The sequence below is a fragment of the Thunnus thynnus genome, chromosome 17, assembly GCF_963924715.1.
Source record: "Thunnus thynnus chromosome 17, fThuThy2.1, whole genome shotgun sequence".
Taxonomy (NCBI): Eukaryota; Metazoa; Chordata; class Actinopteri; order Scombriformes; family Scombridae; genus Thunnus; species Thunnus thynnus.
This window is the reverse complement of record NC_089533.1, coordinates 19,474,018-19,496,560: the sequence shown is the minus strand read 5'-3', so window position 1 is coordinate 19,496,560 and position 22,543 is coordinate 19,474,018. Positions and strand designations below refer to the sequence as shown.

Here is a 22,543-nt window from a genome sequence, read left to right as displayed (position 1 = left end):
TTTGCTGCAGTTTTCCTTCTTTTGGAGAAGAGATACAACAGATGAGACCGCTGACTTCTGAAAGTGAAAGTCTTAGTTGTCACTCTAGCCTTAAATGACCTTTTTGTATCATGAAAGTATTTCATAGTGTTTTAAGGTCTATGTTTAAAGATGTTAGGATATGTCAGTAGTCAATGAGGGTTTAACCCTATCCCAAATACCTCTACAAAATAATATTTAAAAAAAAAAAAAAGACAAAAATATATTTCCCTTTTGTACTTTAATTTGTTATGGTGTTGCATTTGCACTCCAGCGAAAAAAGAAGAAGAAAGAAGTCCCTGAAAAAACGCAATAAACCACCAGAACACAGTTACAGCACTGGCTTATTGAACATATTGACCTTGTGGTTATCATCACAATCGCAGGCTTGTTTTTGTTCTGAATACTTTTTGAAAGGTGGTTATGAAAGAATATGTGGCTGGGGACTGGCTTCAGACTATACCATATATGAAACTGTCCCATGGGTTATTTAATAGCTTATTTTTGGAAAGTGGAGCAAAACGATGCAAACCTAGACTTTTATAGAGAGAGAGAGAGATGAGGAATCCATTTTTCTTAGCTGGGCTTTCACACTTCTCTTTAAATTGGTAGCAGCAGATGCAACCAAAGGATACATTCTATTCTCTCTAAGTTTTCTACAATGCTATACTATAGTAGATCTGTTTTGAAAAAAATAGAAAACTTATCTGAAGTTAGAGCTGAGGCACCTAAACATTATTTTTGATAGATGGCCACATGTTTTATTTCTGGTCCTATTTTGTTGTTGGCAGGGTATTTGTCTCGCAGGGAAGGGACTTTTCACTTTATCAAATGGAAAAGCTCACTTCCTTGTTCACACTGTGCCGACATCACTATCAATATCACTGCATCCAGCTGCATGTAAAATATCATGAATTTAACAACTTTAACAACACAGCACACGGTTTCTGTGAGACATCGAAAGGCACTCTAGGACATTAGTAACTGTAGCAAAAGCAAATGCATCACCCAGGTGGGTGTTGCACAGTGGTGGTGGTTGAGGTGTGTCCCCCTCCCTTTCACTGTGAAGCGCTTTGGGTATCAAGATAAAGCGAGATAGAAATGTAATTCATTATTAAATCATGCATGATGAGGGAGAGTGGGTACCCCAAAGAATTACAATAATATCTGAGGGTGCAAACCACCTTTAATGATTTGTTTGCAGTTATACAGCAGCATTATTTTGTTTAGCAAGGGCCGAGATAAGCTTTACTCTTCGAATATGTAACAGCATATTTTTCCGGTCGGTCAAACTGTCACTTTTTTTTTTTTGATTGTGGATGTCTTGTTGCGTGATGTGTAGAGCTCAGGGTTGTTTCACCAGCTCAGTTTTGCTTTTGACACATTTTGATTTGAACCATATCTCAGTGAGCCTACGCATGCATACACACACACACACAAAGTGCTAACAATTGGTTTTCCTGTGGCCTTTGTCTCATACCAAGAGAAGGTCACGTAGAACAAAAGACATTTTCTTTGCTGTAACAGCCTGATCTAGAGCTTTGTGTGTGTATGTGTGTGTGTGTATTGGGTCACAAGCACCATTGTCCTGTCTTGCTCCTCGGGGGGGTTCAATCCAAACGCCTTTCCTTCCATTAATTCTGAAACAATTCCACTAAGTGTGTATCATTGTTTTAATGATATGACATTATTGCCACTCTGAACTGGAAGTTCTCTGAAAAGTGGAAAGATTCAAATCCTCACAGAGCTCAATGATTGCACTGTGAACAACAAACACTTTGAAAAGAGTGCATAATGTTGCCTGGTGACATAAACCTGCTGGCTGAAACAGCTCTCACTTGTACATTAAAAGAGACTGAGATGTTTGTCTATTGTTTTGGCTTCTCAGCGTGGACGCCACTTTGAATGGACATGGCCTCAGACATCACTGATTCATGCTCCTAGTGGCTGATGGCTCATACAGCAAATGCTGAATCAGGCCGTTCATTTTGATTCCTTGTCATCACTCACCATTAGTCTCTTATCAGGGTCATTACTCCAAAGAGAAACCATTAAAGGGAACTGACCCTTTGGGCTATGCCTATTTTTTTTTTTTTACAGCTACATAATTTTGGCTGAGCTTTAAGCGGCACACTACGGATTCAGCGTCCCATGAATGTCGTCAGTTGGGGGGCAATTTCACACTAAGTGACTCTTGATAACCCTCAGATAAAAGTACATTAGCTTGGTTTAGTTCGACAAGCTACAGTAATGCATGTGGAGAAAATGTGTCAAAGAATTGCATGACAGAGTGAGTCAGTGAGTTGCGCATCACCATTTTGGAATAGGCTTACACTCGCTTTATGCATTCAAATTGGTTTGCACGGGATAAATGAATAAACCAAGAGGGTGTAGAAATATCCCTAATGAAGACATATTTGCCAAAATGTTTAAGAACGATTTTATTCTGTTTTCATTACTACTTATGGTCTCAAAAGAAAACTGCACTGGTCTTTTTTTTCAATTATCCAGTGAGGCTTTCCACAGCTTACCCCAGAGGCACAATTTAATACTACAGTTCACTGACCAAAACACAATTGAGGGAGACTTGAGAGAGACAGAGACATAAATACAGAGAGAACTAGAGAGAAGAGGGAGAAAATATAAAGAGAGATGAAAAGCTTATGGTGGGTAGAAGGGGGTTGCATACCCGCCATAAGCTTTTCCTTCCCTTGTCTATTTTATCTGCAGTCGCTGTTTGTTCCTTCACTCTGTCTCCCTCCATATCTCCCTGAGGACCGGCTGGTTTTATTTCAGCTTCACTGTCAGTATGAGAAAACAGAGAAATCATGAATAATTTAAATACATAGTATAAGGATACACATTATACGGGGATGGTGTCTTTAAAGCAGTGGTTCTCAAACTTTTTCACATCAGTGGCCACTAAACTGACACAAATAAGCTCACAGACCCCCATCTGATAAGAGTTTGTCCCAGGGTCCCCCATCCGATAAGATTCACCGTATTTAACAGGTGAAGACACATTGAGATTCAATATGATACTGCATTTATACTGTATATTTCAACTATTTCTTATACAATTCTTTTATTTTAACACATTTATAGATCCCATTTCTCAGTATTATTTACACTGTTATTATAATATGATGCCTATTTTTACATGTCTCTATATATTGTTATATATTTGTATAATGCACACATTTCTTATTTTCTATTGGTATTATAACTTCTCTATGCTTACATATATTTCTACTCTAGATTGTAAACAACTGTAACATGATCCAATTTTCCCTCGAGGATCAATAAAGTATTTCTGATTCAGAGAATCTCTTTTTCAGTTGATTCCTGGCCGAGAGGCAGAAACACACAGATAAAACATAGCTTACCAATAAGCACTCACAGTTTATTTTATAACCTGTACATACATGTATATCACATTCATACATATTTATACATAGGCTTATAATTACTACCATAATATTGCACTAATTTATGCCTAATTTGTACTTTTGGTTAGATCCAAACTGCATTTCATTGTTAAACTTGTTCATTGACAATAAAGTTTCATCTAATCTAATAGGACATTCAGTACTTGCCATACATATTTAAATCTGAGGGTTTGATATTAGTTGGAGACAGAGCTATGAACAAGAATTACATTCTCCCTGGTTCTTAAGACTTAAATTGCAAATGAAGAAACATGCAGGCTTATTTATTTTGATTGCTTACTTGAACGCAATTTACACATAAATATAAAATAGAAATTACACCTAACAATAAGTAAATGGAAAATAGCATTTATTGATTGTTTTATGATTCTACAGCCACTAGTATATTAATTTGTTATCCTGAATATAATGTTAGAGGACTACATGTTTGTCTTTTGCCAATAAAATATTAAAAACGCACACACACACATACACACACACACACATGAATTACTGGCAGACTTACTGTACATTCTACTTCAATATTAAAGTTTGGATATAAACCAATTATTGACATCTAATCTAATCTGCGTTACTTCACATTTTGGTTTGTTTGGCTGTATCATCTTCATCATGACATTTAATCAAGTCTTTCTTGATCATCTCGAGCTCTGTCTTCTGTTACTGGCTTCTATCATCCTCATCATCTTCATGAACCTTCTTCTTGAACTGGGTCTCAATTTCAGCAGGGTCCGTGAAGGTGTAGAAACACGCCATAATGGAGAAGATTATACACACAGCCACCGAGAAGGAGACAAAGCGAACGCATTCTGCCCACTTTTTTAAAGGAGGAGAGAGACAGAGGGACAAAATGGTATTAATGCATCATCATGTGTCACTGTCACCTTAACAGACAAGATTATCAATAAAAATTGAAAAAAATGATTAAAATTACGGATGGCCATCTCCTCACCAGACAAGGACAGTAAATTCAGCCCTTATTTTATTTACCATAAAATAACCCAATGATGTTATTCAATCAGGAGGCTCGTTAAACAATTATATGTAGACTGAGCCTCCACCATACTTTTCATGTTGTCAGAATCAACTTGGCATCTCATCACCATAAGAGGAAGAAATTCCTTTTTCTTCCTTGTTCCAAGTAGATATTGTGGAACACAATTATGTAGATTACCAAGGGGAGGGACAGGAACGCTGGCCAGTAGGTCCTGGTACTTCTCAGGTGCTATCATGACCTCCTTGAACAGCAGGTCTAAGAAGCTGTTGATGTAGTCTTAGGGTTTATAAATGATGCAGTGTGTTATATTACTAATAACAACAATGCCTTTGAGCGTAAAATTTGCTGACTCACGGCAGGTAGACTGGCCTTTACACTGTAGTCGCCTCTCTTCCGCTTGGGGTAGCTAATCTGGAAGCGCGGATTTCCATCTGCATTAGTTGCCCGGGGCCTGTCAACATCCTCATTTTAATGGATGGCAGTGAGAAGAAGTCTGAAACCAAAATGCCAATGAAATATTTAATTGAAGTTAATGGAGGTCAAGGATTCTCTGAATATAAATCTAACTACAGAGAAGAGGTTTGATACTTTGGGCTCACTTTACCGATGTGCTTTTCTGGAGGATGATACGGGAGAACTTGCATGCCTTTGAGCCTTGTGAAAGGACAAGCATATTATTTAATCTTTTGCAGTGTAGTGGATAAAATTGCACTGGTGTAAACTGGCTATACCCGCCGCAATCTCCATCTTATATAAGATATCCATCAAGGACAACAAATTTCCAATACATTAGTAATGCATTTAAAGGGGTTTGTAAATCACAGTTATTTGAGTTAATGTAAGTCCTGTTTATATGCTATGGTCACAGCTGACAAGGGAAGTTGATTTGACATACAAATATATTATATATTCAACAACAAGGACACAGTGTCATAGAAATGTTATGCTTCTTTTAAAAACTTACTTGGCTTCAGCCAGTCATTTGCCTCCTCGCCAGTGAGGGTTGGGTGCAGGCTAGTGGGAAACTCGTTGCTCTCATGGACATGATTGACCACTGAGCTCCACTTGGCAACCATTTCGTCACTTGACTGTGATGAGGCTGCCGCCCAGAACAAGTGGTTTATGATTGATGGTCACCATGCAACCACGGCCTTGCAGTGCCATTCTTTTCCGAGGGCATCATCTTCTTGGACGCACCTGAACACACAAATGGAGATATGATTATATTAAAGATATTTCCAAAATAAATAAGTATTTAGTTTTTATTAAATATAGGTAAGGAAATCATAGCATTCAGATGCCAATGGTGCAATTGCTGTAGTATTAATGGTTCTGCACCATGGTATTTCTCCCACAGTGAGAGAGGGAGGGAGGTAGGGGAGCAAACAGAGGCAATTGTAACCAACTTTTACCACCTCTAGCTGCAGTCTGCACCCACAACCATCAGGTGGTACATGTGAGCAGTCCAGAATCTAGTATATACCTCTTCTCTCTGTCTCTTACACACAGGGACAATCACTGGGAATTTACAAGCGGCTAGTTCCCGGTTTGAAAAGTGAAGCCGACGCTAGTACTTCAAACCTACATTCTTTCTAATGGCCAGCAGGGGGCAATTGACGCCAAAAAGAAGTCCGATTGTATAGAAGTCAGAGAAAATATACTTCTCACCTGATTTATTACCTCAGTAAACACTTTCCTAATGACTTAATGGTCTCAATCGCTCGTTTCAAGTCTTCTTGTCAAGCTAGGAAATAAAGCAAATAGCAAGTAGAAAGCAGCAATGCAGAAACCTACGTCAGGTCATGTGGGAAAAAGTTTTTAGAAGGTCTTCAGAAAATAGTATTTTGATGCTAAAACATACATACTTTGACCAAAATTTGAATTTTCGGATTTGAATACATATGGAACACTAATGTGAAACTACAGAATGATATAAAAAAAACTCACAAAAAAAAGTACTCTCCCTTTAAAAAGGCGAAAAACAACTCTCTACCTCCCAAAGTATAATCAGGGCTTGTTTAGATAGGTGGTTGTTTTCATTATGATGATGGCTGACTTGAGAAGAAACTCTGGCTTTCCAGCTCACATCATTTCTGTCTGAAAGGCTCCTTATTGAACCGTCAACACTCTTTCGACTAAATTGCCTCCATCAAACATCTTTTTTTCGTTCTTCCCCTCATTCCCTTCATCACCTCTCCCTCCCTGCGCCCTCAAAGCACACACACTTCCTCCCTCTCCATTTATCAAAACAGGTGATGGAGATGCTTTATTAATGCTCCAGGAGGAACTAGACCTTTAACTCACTCACTCACTTACATGCTTGGCTGACATGCAAGGGCACACACTTAGAAAATCACATTTGTGCACACACACACACACTCACTACTATGTACACTCAGCCTGTGACACATGAGATACGACCTATGGACGTGTAGTCACACACATACACACACACACACACACACACACACACACATGCACACACACGCAGACACACCCCAAGTCACAGTTAAATTGACAGCTGGAGGTGTCAGTGTGGCTGTGTGAAGTATTCCAGACATCTGCAGCGGTTTAGAAACTGAACAGGAGATTAGAGAAGGGGGGTTGGCAGAATGAGAGACAGAGAGAACAGGGAAGTGAGAATAGATTGATGGAGGAAGTCGAGAGAAAGACGGACGGATGACCTTCATGCATCTTGAATTGTGCTGGCACAGAGTAAAAGTTTTAAAAATAACTTATGTTCTCATCTACAATATATCACACTGTGTTATATCTCTACATCTATTTCATTTTCTCCTTTTCAATCTCTCAGTCTCTCATTCGCATTCTCTCTTAATCTCTCTCTCGTTTCCTTTTACTAGGAAAAAGAACATAATCTCTCTATCGCTGTGGGCCTTAATTACACTGGATCAGGGAGATGAGAGGGCACTTGTGAGTGTGCTTTGTGTGTGTGTGTGTGTGTGTGTGTGTGTGTGTGTGTGTGTGTGTGTGTGTGTGTGAGTGAGAGAGATCAAACTGAGACAGATGCTGTCTGTGTTATGCACACTAGTTCTCTAATGTCTCTGGGTAATAATTAATAAAATCGTCAATATGACATCACCTAACACAGATATAGCTACATTACATCTGCTTTCTCTCTCCCTCCCCCTGCTTCCTCTGTAAATCACCTTTTTTTTCTTTTGCTTTTGAACTTTTGAACCTTTGCTGGACTGAGTTAGAGTTTCCATTCACTACAATGTGATGGTCAAATATGGTTCATAAAATTCCATTGTTCAAATGACCTTATAGTATGTAGGAAGTGATACATGATGTGCATACTACTGGACCCATCAGCCTAATATTTTTTGTGCACATTTATGACTGTATGCTCAAGGACCTCTCGTGGTTGTGGTGATTCACAATTTTTGAAAAGCCTATTTTGTAACACCATTGACTGCTTTGTTTTTATACCACCATTGAATGCTGACTCCTCACTCCTCTTAACTGGCCGGAAGGTGCCGCAAGTGATCAACAACTGCTTCATTTTGGAACCTTGTTTCTGCTAGGGACAACCAATCATGCCTTGTTGCCATGTTAGTCGCTGCCAAATTTTGGTACCTTGAGAGCAGGTTGTGTTTTGAATTCAAATAAATATTGATAAGATTCCTTATGAGCCTATTGTAAAACTTAGACCTTCGTCTTTTCAGCAGAGTTATGACATAGCAAAAGAGCATTTCCGGCAGTCAGCTAGGCTAAAAACAAGGCTTACCTAGTCTGTTGCAGGCCACATTTTGGCCTTTGTCGTGGCTGAAAAACTGACATCCATAGAAAAGTTTGGTCTCATCTTAAACTGGAGCATCTGCAGATTAATTCCATACCCGGTGATAAAGTTAGGCACGATACGAGATGAATAAATTCCTGTTTATGTCATCTTTGCTGCTATCCTGACTGTACACACCTGGTGGAGGTCTGCACTCTACTGAGTGCACTCTTCTAGTTTAGATTTAAATTTGGTCTCAGAATGCTTCCCTTTTTTGTGTTTTACCACCTTAGTGGTACCTAAATGGAGTTTTGAGTGTAACTGAGTGTAAAGATGTGATGTTGTGGTTTAAGTGTTACTCAATAAATATTTAACAGGATACTGGTCAGCTGGCAGCTTTGGTTAGATTTTTTCGATGGGTACAGCACTGGAGGTGTCTCTACTGACATAATGTGTAGAACTGTTTTGAAAAATTCTAGATGAAACATTTCAGAATATTTTTTGTCTAATGTCTCAAGCTGTGGATAACAAATAGGGACCCATGCTTCACTACCATTAGCAGGGTAAGGGCAAGGCAAGGCAAGTTTATTCATATAGCACATTTCAGAAATGACGCAATTCAAGGTGCTTTACATAAAATATTAAAAGCATCGAGATAAAGTGCAAAATAAATAAACTATGAAAGGACATTTAAATACAATTTCAAAATAGTCATTAAAGAGCTCAGAGGATAGAAAATAAAAACAAGCTAAAATAGAATAAGACAGGTATAAAATACAAGAATAAAGGTTACAGTGCAGTGTAAGAAATGAATAATTATTTGATTTAATAAATGGCAGTGACAAACAGAAAAGTCTTCAGCCTTGATTTAAAAGAACTGAGAGTTGCAGCAGACCTGCAGTTTTCTGGGAGTTTGTTCCAGATATGTGGAGCATAAAAACTGAACGCCGCTTCTCCATGTTTAGTTTTGATTCTGGGAACAGAAAGCAGACCTGTCCCAGATGACCTGAGAGGTCTGGATGTTTCACAATGTAGCAGAAGATCAGAAACCTAAACCATTCAGTGCTCTATGAACCAAGAATTGCAGTATTTTAAAATCAATTCTTTGACAGATAGGAAGCCAGTGTAAAGATCTGAGAACTGGAGTGATGTGATCCACTTTCTTGGTCTTAGCGAGGACTCAAGCAGCAGTGTTCTGAATCAGCTGCGGCTGTCTGATTGATTTTTTAGGGAGACCTGTAAAGACAGTGTTACAATAGTCGAATCTGCTGAAGATAAATGCATGGACAAGTTTTTCCAAATCCTGCTGAGACATAAGTCCTCCAAAAACAATTACTTCATTTTTGTCTTTGTTCAATTGAAGAAAATTCTTGCACATCCAATCATTAATTTGTTTAATGCATGTACTCAGCACTTGTATTGGACCATAGTCCTCTGGTGATATAGTTATGTAAATTTGTGTGTTGTCTGCATAATTATGGTAACATGTTTTGTTGTTTTCCATGATCGGAGCTAGCTGAAGCATGTAGATGTTGAATAGAAGAGGGCCAAGAATGGAGCTTTGGGGAACTCCACAGGTCATTTTTGTCTGCTCATATGTAAAAAAACTGCTCTCATAGACTTAAAGCCCCCACAAAATGAAATTGACATTTTCCCAGTTTTAATCCTGTCTCCCTGTGTTAATTGTTCATTTATCTCTTGTTATATGCCAAATATGTAAAAAAAAAAAAAAAAAAAAAAAATCAGTATCAGTATTTTTACATCAAAATCCCTGTCTTTTCTCTTCCTGTAAAACAGGTTTAAATGTTTGATGACTCATCCTGCACTCAGGGGCGTTTACAAAAGTTCATCCAATTAAATGTGACTTTGGGCTAGTAGCTAGCCACACCAGCCATATAAAACTGCACTTCACCGTTTGTGAGCCGTAGTAGTTAACAGAGCAGAATTTCAGCGATATTTCCACTGCAAATGTCTTTATCATACTTTATTGAATGCTTTATTTTGATGGCTGCCATAGTATTTAAATATGGTCACAAATTTTGATAGATTGGATGCATTTCAAACATATGAATTGTATCCATGAAGCATCCCGTACAGGTTTAGCTGCTCCTGAGGGAACAGCGACTTTGAGCAGGTCAAAGTGTGTTGACTGGATAATGTTCTCACACTAACGATAATACCATCCACATTACCAAGTGACATTAATACCTCAGTGTCTCAAACTAGGGATGAAATAAGAGCAATCTAAATTAAGTAGTGCTGGCATGCGTCTGTCTTCTCGATAGTGATGACTAATAACCACCTTAAACTGTTCTCAAAACTATAAGCTCAGGGTTTCGTAATTACTAAAATTAACAATCATTTTGAGATAGTCTTCTCATGATGTTGAGATCTCCTCTCGTAAGTATGACATAGTTTTATTGAATTTATGAGATCTGGATCTCGTGATTATGAGATAGTATGTCATTATTATGATATAAGGCCTAAAATTGTCTTTGCTCTGTTAATGCAATTTGTGATTTCATAAAAACAAATACTTATGCATAAACTAGCCCAGCTAATCCATCACAGTATTCCAAATAGTTTTTATTTTGTCTTTATTGTTTAGAGTCCTCATATCAGTGTTTCTCTAAAAAACTCATTTTTGTTGGTGTGGACATCTGATAATTTTAATTGGGACACAAATTGTTTGTATTCTAAAAATTACCCCAAACAAATAAAAAGGTAAACTAGATATGGCATGTGTTGCATAACAGTTCCAGAAAACCAGAACTACTATAGTTAACACGCACCAACTCATTTCCCTTTTCCTTCCCTCTAAGTATTTGATGTGTTTCAGTCTACATTATTGCAGAGAAAGTCCTTGCTCACTCCACATCCCATCTTTAATCTCCACACCTCTCTTCACCTTTCACAGTATCCGTCTTCCTAAAGCCTTACTTATTTTCTGTTTGTCATTTGTTTGGTGAGGGCACTTTGGCCAAGGTAACAATTCTTTGTGTCACACTGACAAACAGCTGCACAGATGCACAGCTGGCGGCAGTAATAGAGCCCCACCAGTGGGGTGCAGCAGAGGGCGCCAGACAAGTAGGGACATTGGTGGGGCTGATAGATATAATTTACAGAGACGATCACAACTTTGTGTTGCGTGTGTGAGTCAATGGGGGGATAAGGCTGAATCAAGAGAGCCTATGGAGATGTGGTGGAGCAGATAACGAGGAACTGTGATAGGGAGGCAAAAGTTAGACAGAAGTCAGATGATAGAGAAGAGAGCAGCAGACCCACAGGAAAAGCAGATGAGAAAAACACTGACAGACAGCACTGCTACTCACACAGAATGTGTTAACATTCAAAGACTACAAAGGCTAGTACTATGTCAATCCAAAAATAAGGGAAAAAACTTTACATTTAAAGCACCCTGGTTTTTTCTTATACTGCACTATAGTTTCATCATTTTTGGGAGACTGAGAGGAGAGAAAGGGTGAAACAGAGAAGGCAGAGAAAGAAGGGCAGGGTGGAGGTATAGCTGAATGCCATCCAATCATCAGGGAGTCAGCCCTGCTTGTTCACAGAGCTCAGCGCCTGGGTAGAGAAAGGAATTCTGGGTGAAACAGGCTGGCACTCATTTACTCTCGCTGAGCTTGGAGTGGTGCCAATCAGACAAGATAGAGGAGGGGTTTGGAGAGGTTAAACCACAGATGCCATATTATGCTAGGGCAAGGATGTACGCTATCACTTATAGGACGAATCTTCTATGTTTTAATAGACGCCAAATTACGAAAAGAAGGACAAAGAGGATGTGACGACTCTTAAAGCACCATTTTCTCTGCATTATCTTTTCCAAGCAAGGGAAATGAGATATTAACAATCATTAACATAAGCTAACACACACCTACTCTGTGATGTGTTTAGAAATATGGGGGTGTTGTATTGACTTCCGCTGCATATTAGATGCTGTTATATAACAGGACGATCATGGTGAGATGTCCAGATTTCTAAAGATAAGCTGGCAAGTTACTAAGCAACCACAACAGAGCAGGACAGGGGAGCAGGTATGATTGCCAATGAAAACTGGCCAAACTCTTTCTAATCACAACAACAAGGCATGCACTCCAACACTGTGGCTATTTTTGTTCGTGCCATTTGCTTTTTTAAAGGATTTTTAATTTTTTTTTTAGCTACACTGAATTATTTAGTTCTTCTATCAACACTATTCATCAAAATATGATGTGAAATGTTACTAAATCGACAACTTGTGACACAGCTATTTTTCTGATACATTACACACTATGAAAAATTACGTTTTTAAAAGTAATACACATTAAAATGGGCATCACGTCTGTTTCACATCATCTGCTTTGCACGGAATCCCCCAGAAACACAGAGCAGCCCACGTAAATGCCATTGTCGGCTCTTTTTAATTACAAAAAAATGACTCACACACCAAAAAGACTCCATTAGTAATTCCCTCTGCTCTCTGGTAATGATATTGATTTAGCTTTTGTGGTAATGTTGGTTTCTCTAAATAAATGTACTGCTTATATGAGCTATTGTACTGTTTTAGTGTTGTCTGTTGTGTTGTCGTGTAGTGTTGTCACCTGTCCTGGTCGGGTTGCACTTGGGACTAACTGTACCTGGTTAAAAAAGCTAAACGAGAATAAAAATAGAATCAAAATTTAAAAAAAAAAAAAGAAATACGGTTTATTGCAGTGTTTTTTAAGGAGAAAAGTGAAAATTACAGCAGCTAGTGTATGCCAGATTCAACAGCTGACAGCTGTGGAGTTAAAGGGGGGCCTGTGAGGACTGAAGGCCAAGACTGCTGGTATCAACCCAAAGCTGTACCAAATGTATTGTATGCAATATGCAATTTGTGAAGATGCTGCGAGACAGGACTCAGGGAAGACCAGCTGATGTCTGACTGTTTGTCGACCTCCACAGTTGTTAAACCAAGTAATATCCTAACATTTGATTGGGCAAAGGCATCACTGAGTTTATTATTTGAAAAACATGATGACTATACTGGACAGTTTCTCATAAACGATCCGCCCATATGTTTCTGAATTGATTTTGAGAGAAAATGGCCCATGCAGTTGGATTTCAATTTATATGAATGACACCGGATATTAAAAGTTTTAATGACTTAGCAGTTTGGAGAAGTGGTGATGCTGATTGGATGCTACCAACAAGGAAGGTCCAATTTTAGCATCAATAATCATTTAGTGCTTGGTACTGATGGTCATTTCTGTCAACCCAGTGAAGATACACGAGACAGCAAATATCGTCATTAATTGTCCTTTCAAATGAGAGATAAATTTAAACATTTCTGTTTATTTTGCAGTTATGGGGACCATGTTCAGCACTTCAAGGTGCTGCAGGATCGCTGTGGTCAGTACTACGTGTGGGACGAGCTCTTCTCCTCTCTGAACGAGCTGGTGGATTTCTACCATAGCAACAGCATCGCTAAGGAGAGGACCGTCTTTCTGAGCAATGCATGCAGGGTGAGCTTGTGACTCTTGTTGTTTTTGCAATTTAAATTATTTTGACACTTTATTACTACCCACACCTAGCACTTTTTTTAATTTTTTTTTTTTTAACCATAGCATTAGACACAATTTTAACAAATTGTTAAAAAAAAAATTAAATTATAACATTAACAACTAATAATTAAATGTCATGTTAATCAATTATCTCTTAGCAACAGACAAAGTGAAACCTGACTGTCTCATACTGTGCGTATGCTATTTGCAATTATAACACAGCAACACTGGAGAGGACATACTGTATGTGTGATTATCATTTTAAAAATTTTTCACAAAAATTTGGAAAGCTGATGTTGAGATCACAGAATGATAATATAATAGCAACAAAATAAAACAGTGTCTTGTGAAGGGAAAATAATAATTTCCCTATCTTTAAAAAAGTTATTTTGACATCACCAATTCATTTTCTCGAGATCATCTGTACCAAACTCCTCTTAGACATTTTGTATACATTTCCCCCAAAAATACACTGTAGTCTTTTATTTTGAGGAAATATTTTTAAAATTATTACTCTTTTAAATTTAGGACAATGTTTTTTGTTGTTTCCTACTTCCTCTTGTTCATATTACTGATGGGCATGCAGTGCTGCTCTGTTTCCATCTCTGAAAACTGTCTTTTTGTCTCACATTCAAAGAAATCTCTTCAATCCATACTAATTGCGTAGCACTATTTATTTTGCAATGTCATTTTCAGCCAATTAAAACACATCTGTTCTTGCTGTCATCTGTCTCCCTCTACATATCTAAGCCACCAGAGACTTAGTGAAGTAGCTGATGAGACTTGACAAAAATTGCACTTTGCAGTCTTCTGTCACATCAGTGTTGGGACAAATATAACAAGCTACCCAGGTGTTCATATTTCATTTTGCTTTGACATCAAGGCATAACCACTGCTTTTTTTTAAATGGAGCTGACAGCTATGGGAACATTCCTGTGACTGTGGCAGCAGGGTTTGCAGTAGAGGTGCAGCTTGTAATGAAAGATCACAGGACAGCCAACGGTTTGGAGCAGAACCAAATCAGTCATCTTAGGCGCCGAGCCAGAGGGAATGAGCACTGCGGCTCGCAAGAAAACTGATTTTAAAGGCAATTATTTACATCAGTCATGATTCAGTTCCCTTGTATCAAGTTTGGACGGAACATTTCTTTGGTTTGTTGTGTTTGGTCCACCTTCCCTCTAAAATTCAGACATCTAATGAGTCTGGTTGACAATTTATAAGCTATTCCATGCTACAAGTTCATAGTTAACAACATATTTTGCTATATTACTAAAGTGGCATGTAGATTATAACCACCTAAAAAACATCAGAAGTACACAAGAATGCTATGGTAGGACAAGTACTTGTCTGTTACCCCAAGGCGTATCCCAAATTTCAGCATATTCACAATACTTTCAGTCAGGTTTAGTGAGAGAGAATATAAATGACAGGCAGTTCCCATGATGGCGCCACCATGGGAGATGCTGTTCTTGTTGTTGTTGTTGTTATTGTTGTGAAGTGTTTATGCAGAGAGGATCACGTTGCATGCTAAGTATTCCTGGGAGTGGCAGGAAAGCCTAGCCCGTAGGCCAATCCAGTCGCTAAGGAGGGATTTGATCCATAGCGATCCTGACATGACAGCATGTTCGTATCACTGTTACACCAACTGCGTGCTAATACTTATCACATCATGTTCACTACTGAAGCTTGACACATGAAAATAGAGCGACATTCATTAGGGAACTTGAAGGTGCAGGGTACGCTCATAGTTTTGTAAAATCTAAACATGAGACTTAGGGTTTGCTGGTGTTGGAATGCATCAATTTCAGCTTGGTTGATTTCTTTCTCTATGGTAATATCCAGATAAATATTTTTTTTATGCACAACATCCTTTTTTCATCTTTTAGCACAGTTCATTTCACAAAGACCATGTCAGTAGAGCTTTAGAGACAGTTGACTTTGTTTTTAGCCATGCTAGCTTGATTTATGACCAAATACCTGCAAAACTAGTGACATTTCCATCAACCTAAGCTGTTTGGCTTGTCATTGTGAGCATGTGCATGGGGACGTTAGCATTTAGCTCAAAGCACCACTATGCCAAAATATACACAGAGCTATTAGCATGGCTGTAGTCTTGTTAGCTTATGTTCCTTCCATGTATGTCCATGACACTTTCAGGAGCTGCTTATAGATAACAATTTTATTTTACTTTACAAAAGAGTGCAAATAGACATTCAATCATATGAAGTTGAGCAGTCTACTGCTTAATTAGCTTCGGGCTCTTCTACAGAGACATTCATTCGTGCACATTCCCACACGAGAACTGTAGAGTAATATCAACATCATGCCCTGGGAATTTTTGAAATTTGCCCAGCAATACGTATTCCAAATGGAATTCCTCATAAGTAATTGACATGAACGTATTTCACTTAGATGTATCTTCATCTCATTTTGTGCTTCCCAGCGTACTCAAGTCAAGGATTAACAGGATGTGACAAGTTATATTAAGGTCACATTACTCAATAGAGATGCATTTCATCACTTGTGGTGACTAGCCCATTGCTCTCTTACATTACTAAACAAGATTAATGGAATTAATTATTGAATGTCAAAATCTCACATTGCCTCTGAGGTCTAGAGTATCACATGGTCACTGGTTCTTCAGCACTCCTCCCATTGTATCTATTTCATATCAGTTTTGATTATGTCAACATATAAACTTTATTCATAAGAGCAAAAATAAAGGTTTTTCCATTTTACACAAAGGAAAAAAAAGCAATGCTGCATTTTCAAAAATTGTGACCAGTACTTTGACTACTGTGGTTCATTTAGCTAGAAAATTGAAGCTTGCACTTAACTACCAGCTCACTGCACTGCACGCAGTAAAGACAAACTAGTGGAGAGGCATTGGCATCTACAGTGCTGGCATGCAGCTACCCCTTGCTGCTCTGTGGTATTTTGGAGGTGATCAGATAGGAAGTCGGGGGGTTGGTAGCCTATGAGTCAGAGGAAGTAACACATAAAAACACATTCATATATAGTTTCTTTTGTTCGTGACAATATCCAGAAGGTATTTCTTTTTTATTTCGAGCAGGTATTGATATTATTGGGGAGGCTGCACGTTGCATTTCTTTCACTTTTTTCCCCATCTAATTTGTATTCTGCTTCTAACCAAAAGCTTGGAGAACAGATGAAATAAATGAATGAACACGTAGATTAATATAAATTCCTAATTTAAAAAATAATGAAAGAAAAATATCAATATAGTTAAATAGGCCCATGCCCACATTATCCAGCAATTGAAGAAAGTCTGACTGGCTGAAATGAGTATGTAAGCCTGTCTGAATCATACGCTCTTTTGAAGATGATCCACATTTATTGATCTTTGTGATGTGTGAGCTTTACTTCAATAAGTCTGATCCTTCAGACGGAGGGAGCTTTTTTTTTTTTTACCTCTTTCTTCTTAATATTGCTCTTGTGTAAGTGTAATGGAGTACAGTGTGGTGCTAAAGCCAGCAGGATTTGGGCCTTTCATTCACTTTTATTCTTTCTAAAATTGATTTTTCTAACTCAGAGGGGAGCAGCTTCTCACAAATTTTGTTCTTGTTTCATAACATCCTCCCTCTCACTTAAACAGTTTCATGCATGTTCTAAATCACCGGGGATGCTACATACTTAAATCATCAGAAATGCAGAGGAGATGGTGCACAGTAAGAATTTTTGCTCAAGGCCGTTATGATGGCTATTACATGGAAGATAACGACCGCCGTCCCATGGAAGACCGAAAAACACTGTATGACCTAAATACTGCCACAAACTAAATTCTCTTTAATGTGGGCTACTAATAGGAAAACAACAGCAGGTCCTTCTGAGCATTCTGATTTATATTTTCTAGCATAAATAGTTTGTGTTAGTGAGCCACCACCACCAGTTTCCTTCCGTTCTCAGCTGAGCTGCTGCCGTGATCTCTGCTCGCATTAGTTGCCCTCTCCATCTGCTCAAACAGCTTGTTCAAAAATATGATTCTGTCGCAATCAAAATCATCTTCACTGTTATCACTGCCTCCACTGGTCTGCCATGACCTCTGACAAACTCACAATTACAGTAAAACTGGCAATTGATCTGCTTCCCTTGACACGCATACAGATGCTGCATCCTCTTACTCTTTTATAGGCATTTATTTCAGGTATAAAACAGATTTAGGACTGCAACAGGATGTTTATGCATGTTAATTTCATTGCTATTTTATACTTAATTTATTCATTTTACTGTGATGATGTTCCCGGTTAGTTAATTTGCTCTACATTCTTGATGAATGAAGTATTGGCAGTTGTATGCAGCTATTTTTATATAAAAATATGAAATGGCTGGCTTCCCTCTTTAAAGAAGGGAGAGCAGTATTCATTTCTGCTGCAGATATCATCCCAGCTTCTCCAGCATCCGTTCACAAGCCTCTAAGCATTTATCTTCACGCTGCTACTGTTCTATTATCAACACTCAAAAGAAGGCTTTAATATAAATGTCTTATACTGCTGTGCAATTTACTGAACAACTTAACCAATGAATCAAACAGTGAGCTCATTCCCATTTAATGTTATTTTATTTCCTATAATATATACTCCAATGTGATAAGTCTACTGCATATACTACATCACTCTCAGTCTTTATATCATGTAATTTGTCCAAGGTCAGCATTAATGCTATCACATCAGGAACATGCTTCATCACGCAGTATATACAGTACCAATTCTATGATATTCTGCCTCAGGTCTGAAAGATGTGGTCATAGGTCATCTTGCTGCGATGTATTAATGCTAAGATCTAATAAGGGTTGCGTGCCATGTGGGCCTTGTTTACATGCATGACTATACAGTCCTAAAAATGGCATATCCATCATTGAGATCCTGTTAGGATGGTACTGTACGCCATGACACGTTCCCCCAAACGACTTAGTCATATAAATGATAGAGAGGAGGCAGGAGAGATGGAAGTGTTTCCAAAAAGTATCAAAAGACAACAGATCAACCGTCATGTTTTATCACTGTTAGGCTACGTACCTTAACATACTCTTAACTTATTTACTTATTTATTTAACAGTAAAGGCAAAAATGTAACTTTTAGGTAGTTTGGGTAAAGATATGCAAGTGTCACTATAGAAAAGGAGCTACGTCTCCACCAAGCACAGCAGCTTTCTCTGTTTACTTCGTTGGTCATATACTGTGTCCTTGTATCATTCCAGCATTAGCGCACTGTCTGTGACTTTTACTGTAGCTCACCCTGTTGCTCTGTCATGGCCTGGAGATAATAATATGTATCTGCACCACAACATGCCCATGAGGGTAGCGTGCTGAAGGTGCTGTGTTTACCTACATGACTTTGTAGCCTTAGAGAAATATCAGACACTCCACATCAGCTTAGTCATACTTTTATGTCTGTGGCCTTATTTACTTAACTATTTGTAATTGTTTTAATGAGAATCTTAAGGGGCAAATTGTATAGTACATATCTATAATCTACAAATAGGCAATGATTTAGCAACAAAGCAAGCATCTCAAGCATTTTGCAAGCGCCATCCCACTGTCTGCCTTAACTGAACATATGCTCTCCATGTATAAAGGGAGGTCATATTTGATTATGTGAGGACATATCGATTTGTAGCTCTAAATCTAAATCTTGTGCTATAAATGTAGACATATAAACATCTCAAAACAACTGGACAAATCTTGCTTCTATCATCTGAGTTATTTTAAAAAATGCACCTTTTTAATCTTTGACTTAAAGGAAATGGCATTTAATTTTATTTCTACAGTCACCCTTGAATCGAAGCTCGTTTTTATTTTTAGCTTTAGTCTGACAGACTCTTAAGTAGAAAAAAGAGATCATATAAAACTCATCCTACTTTTTCTTTGTTGGCTTCTAACATTTTTCTGGCGTATTGCGGTCAACATGTAATTCAAGCCAGTGCTGTAGGTAAATCTGCAGATTAAAAGCACATTGAAAACATTAAATTTAGCTCGAGTCCCTACTGGCTTATTCTGTAACTTTATATAAAATCACGGTCAGCTGGTCTATGTATCTGTGGCCTTCGGCATCAACAAAGCCCCCACTCCCACTGCATGTCTCTGTATGCATGTTTCCACACACCCTTACAACACATTCTTCACTCCATTTACAGAAATTATAATGTCAGTTTCTTAGTTTGACTGTGCTAATAGGAGTAAAGTCATAATATTTTGATTTAAGGGGGCGTGGAAACACCATTATTGTTTTATTTATTTTCAAAAAATAGTGCATTTTAATAAAGATTATCATATGTAGTAATTCAGGTCTTGAGAATGTGTAAAAGCAGCCACATTTACAGTAAAGACATACCTAACATTACATTACACTCTTAAATCTGATCGCAGAAATATTCTTGAAGCATCTCTAAGTTGAGCTGAGCTGATTTTCTGGGCTACAAGAGCTACACCACTTTTGTATTAAAAAGAAAACAATAAAACAGCTAGAAACTGGTCGAACACCGAAATGAAAGACCTGTTCCTCCTTTGTGCCGAGGACCAGACAACAAGACAGCTTTACGGCAAGTTGCAGTAAACAATCTCTCGCCTCGTACATTATACCTAACTTCCCTGCTATTAATTCAGCTCCCTTCCCCTGCCTTTGTAACCTCGCTGTGTATGCGCTACGTGCATCTAAAATATTAATAGTATACCCTCTTCTTTAGTTACCAACACACCGCTGCATCTTCTCCTTTCACAAAAGTAAACTCTAAAAGCACAAAAACACAATGAAAAACTAGTTCTTACATCGTTCCCTTTAGACCTTCAGATTATTAAACGAATGCATGAAAACAGGGTTAAAGAGAAATCATGTTAACTTCAACCCATGTAGAGTAAATGTTTCATGGAAATATTGCCTTAAGCTGATTACTTGCTGTTTTACTGCCTTTTAATTTATCTTTCTCTTCTTCACTGTCTCTGATGCCACCCCGTGATCACAGATTCTTTGTGTTTGTGACAATATGGGTCAGTTTCACTTATACGTAAACTAAGTCCAGTGTGACTGTGAGTTGTTGTCCCTCTCCTTTCCAAACTAATTCCACATCGGCTCATTATAAGGCCCTCGATTGCTTCTTATCTCGCCATGGCAGCATAGCAAATAATTCTGTTTTTTTCTTCCTCCTTACATCTCCCCACTGTTCTCGTATCTCTTCACACAAAAAGCCTGTTCATGCAACACCCCCACCTCTTTTTGACACCTTGTCAAGTGCAAACACAGTGTCAGAGGCTATTTTAAATAGCCTTAAATGCCCCGTGTGTGTGTGTATATATGTGTGTGAGTGTGTGTGCAGAGACAACTCTCTATTGGCACAGTACAATGCTGTGGTCCATTGATGCTACTGAGTAATTTGTTCCACTGTCAGTGCTCACTTTGGGTGGGAGCGTGCGCCTTGAGGGGACGTTGATCACAGGGCAGCCGAGCTCCGCTGATATGGATGGAGCATATTTCTTCTTCCAAATCGTTGCTCCTCACAAGCTGGCATGGGAAAATGGAAGTTTTATTGTTTGTTTTTTTTTTCCTGTACTGCACTGTCACCCACACATAACATTCAGGCCTGCACACACATGCTCGCTCACACCCATACACACAGGTACATTGCGTAGGTGCATGTATACACACACTTGCAAGAAGTCTAGACTAGATCAACCAAACAATAAAGGATATGTTAGGATTTGATAGATTTGTGGGATTGATAGATCGTGTCTGAGTCTGTTGATCCTAATCCTGCTGTCTGGCTAGTGTGTACTTGTTTGTTTGTGTGCCCGCCTCTGCCTGGTTGCCACTATATTGGGCCAATCCACAGCAATAAAGGCCAGCATTGCAACATATACCTACACACACACACACACACACACACACACACATACAAAAAATACAATTTTAGTATTTCTTCCAGTCTCTTATCTCTCTCCCAGTTGGTATCACATTCACTTTTCTCTGTGGGAGTGCAGCTGACAGCAAAGAGGTTAGTTAAGTTCAAGACGCCCTCCTTAAAATAACCGCTTTTGTTCTGCTACTCTTAAACTGCTTTTACTTCACGAGTCAACAGAGAGCAGCGGAGGCCAGCTATCAGGAGAGAAGAAAAAGAAACGTTGTGAACTTGAAAGAAAAACACAGTAAGACAGAGAAAGCACAGCATCTGCAGACTGAATCAAAAGCAGTTCACCTTGCCACGGATCGCTGTCAAACATCATTTTAGTTTAACAGTGTGTGTTGTTTTTGTGTGCGTAATGACGCACTCTTATCTCAACCTAAAACACATCATCCTGGACTTATAACACCTCTCTGTCTCTGTCTGCCTGTCTCTTTCAGTGTCTTACACTATTTCTCTTTTCCTCTTTCATGACTTCGACAAATGACTTATTCGTCGTTTGTTCTGTGTGAAGCTGCTCTGCCCTGATAAAAGCCACATGTAGCCAAATAACGAACAAAGTTTATGAGGGGAAGAGCCGCAAGGCCTCATTCTCATATTTCAAACTCCATGTGTTGAGATTATTTTAAAAATACACACCCTATGTACCAGTTTAAACCACAAAGTGCAGCCTGTTTGAGATTTGCCCTATTTGAACGAAATAAACTTCTGTTGTCAGGTACAGACACACTGAAAATAAAGGTTAGACGATGTCACGTCCTTTGTCTCAGACTTGAACATCATGGGTACATAATGGTGGCAGTTTAATGACATTTTCTGCTTATTCATGTTGGCTGTGGGCGTAGACAACATGTCCAAATGCAAACTGTAGCTTTAAAGGTGTCAAATGTA

At 38.5% G+C, this 22,543-nt stretch overlaps 1 protein-coding gene and 1 long non-coding RNA gene across 2 annotated transcripts in view; one reads left to right on the top strand and one right to left on the bottom strand.

The window, feature by feature from the left end:
• The window catches only part of grapa (GRB2 related adaptor protein a), a 33,670-nt gene that overhangs the window by 7,593 nt on the left and 3,534 nt on the right, over positions 1-22,543 (top strand). The window contains exon 4 of the mRNA XM_067616034.1: positions 13,542-13,701. Coding sequence (XP_067472135.1) covers positions 13,542-13,701 — 160 coding nt within the window. The remainder of the gene's footprint in view (positions 1-13,541; positions 13,702-22,543) is intronic.
• LOC137201135 (uncharacterized) lies at positions 118-21,368 on the bottom strand. The gene is made up of 4 exons (XR_010932131.1): positions 21,150-21,368; positions 5,429-5,661; positions 5,069-5,118; positions 118-4,957 (listed from the first exon to the last, which is right to left on the bottom strand). It is a non-coding gene; the product is annotated as an uncharacterized lncRNA (long non-coding RNA).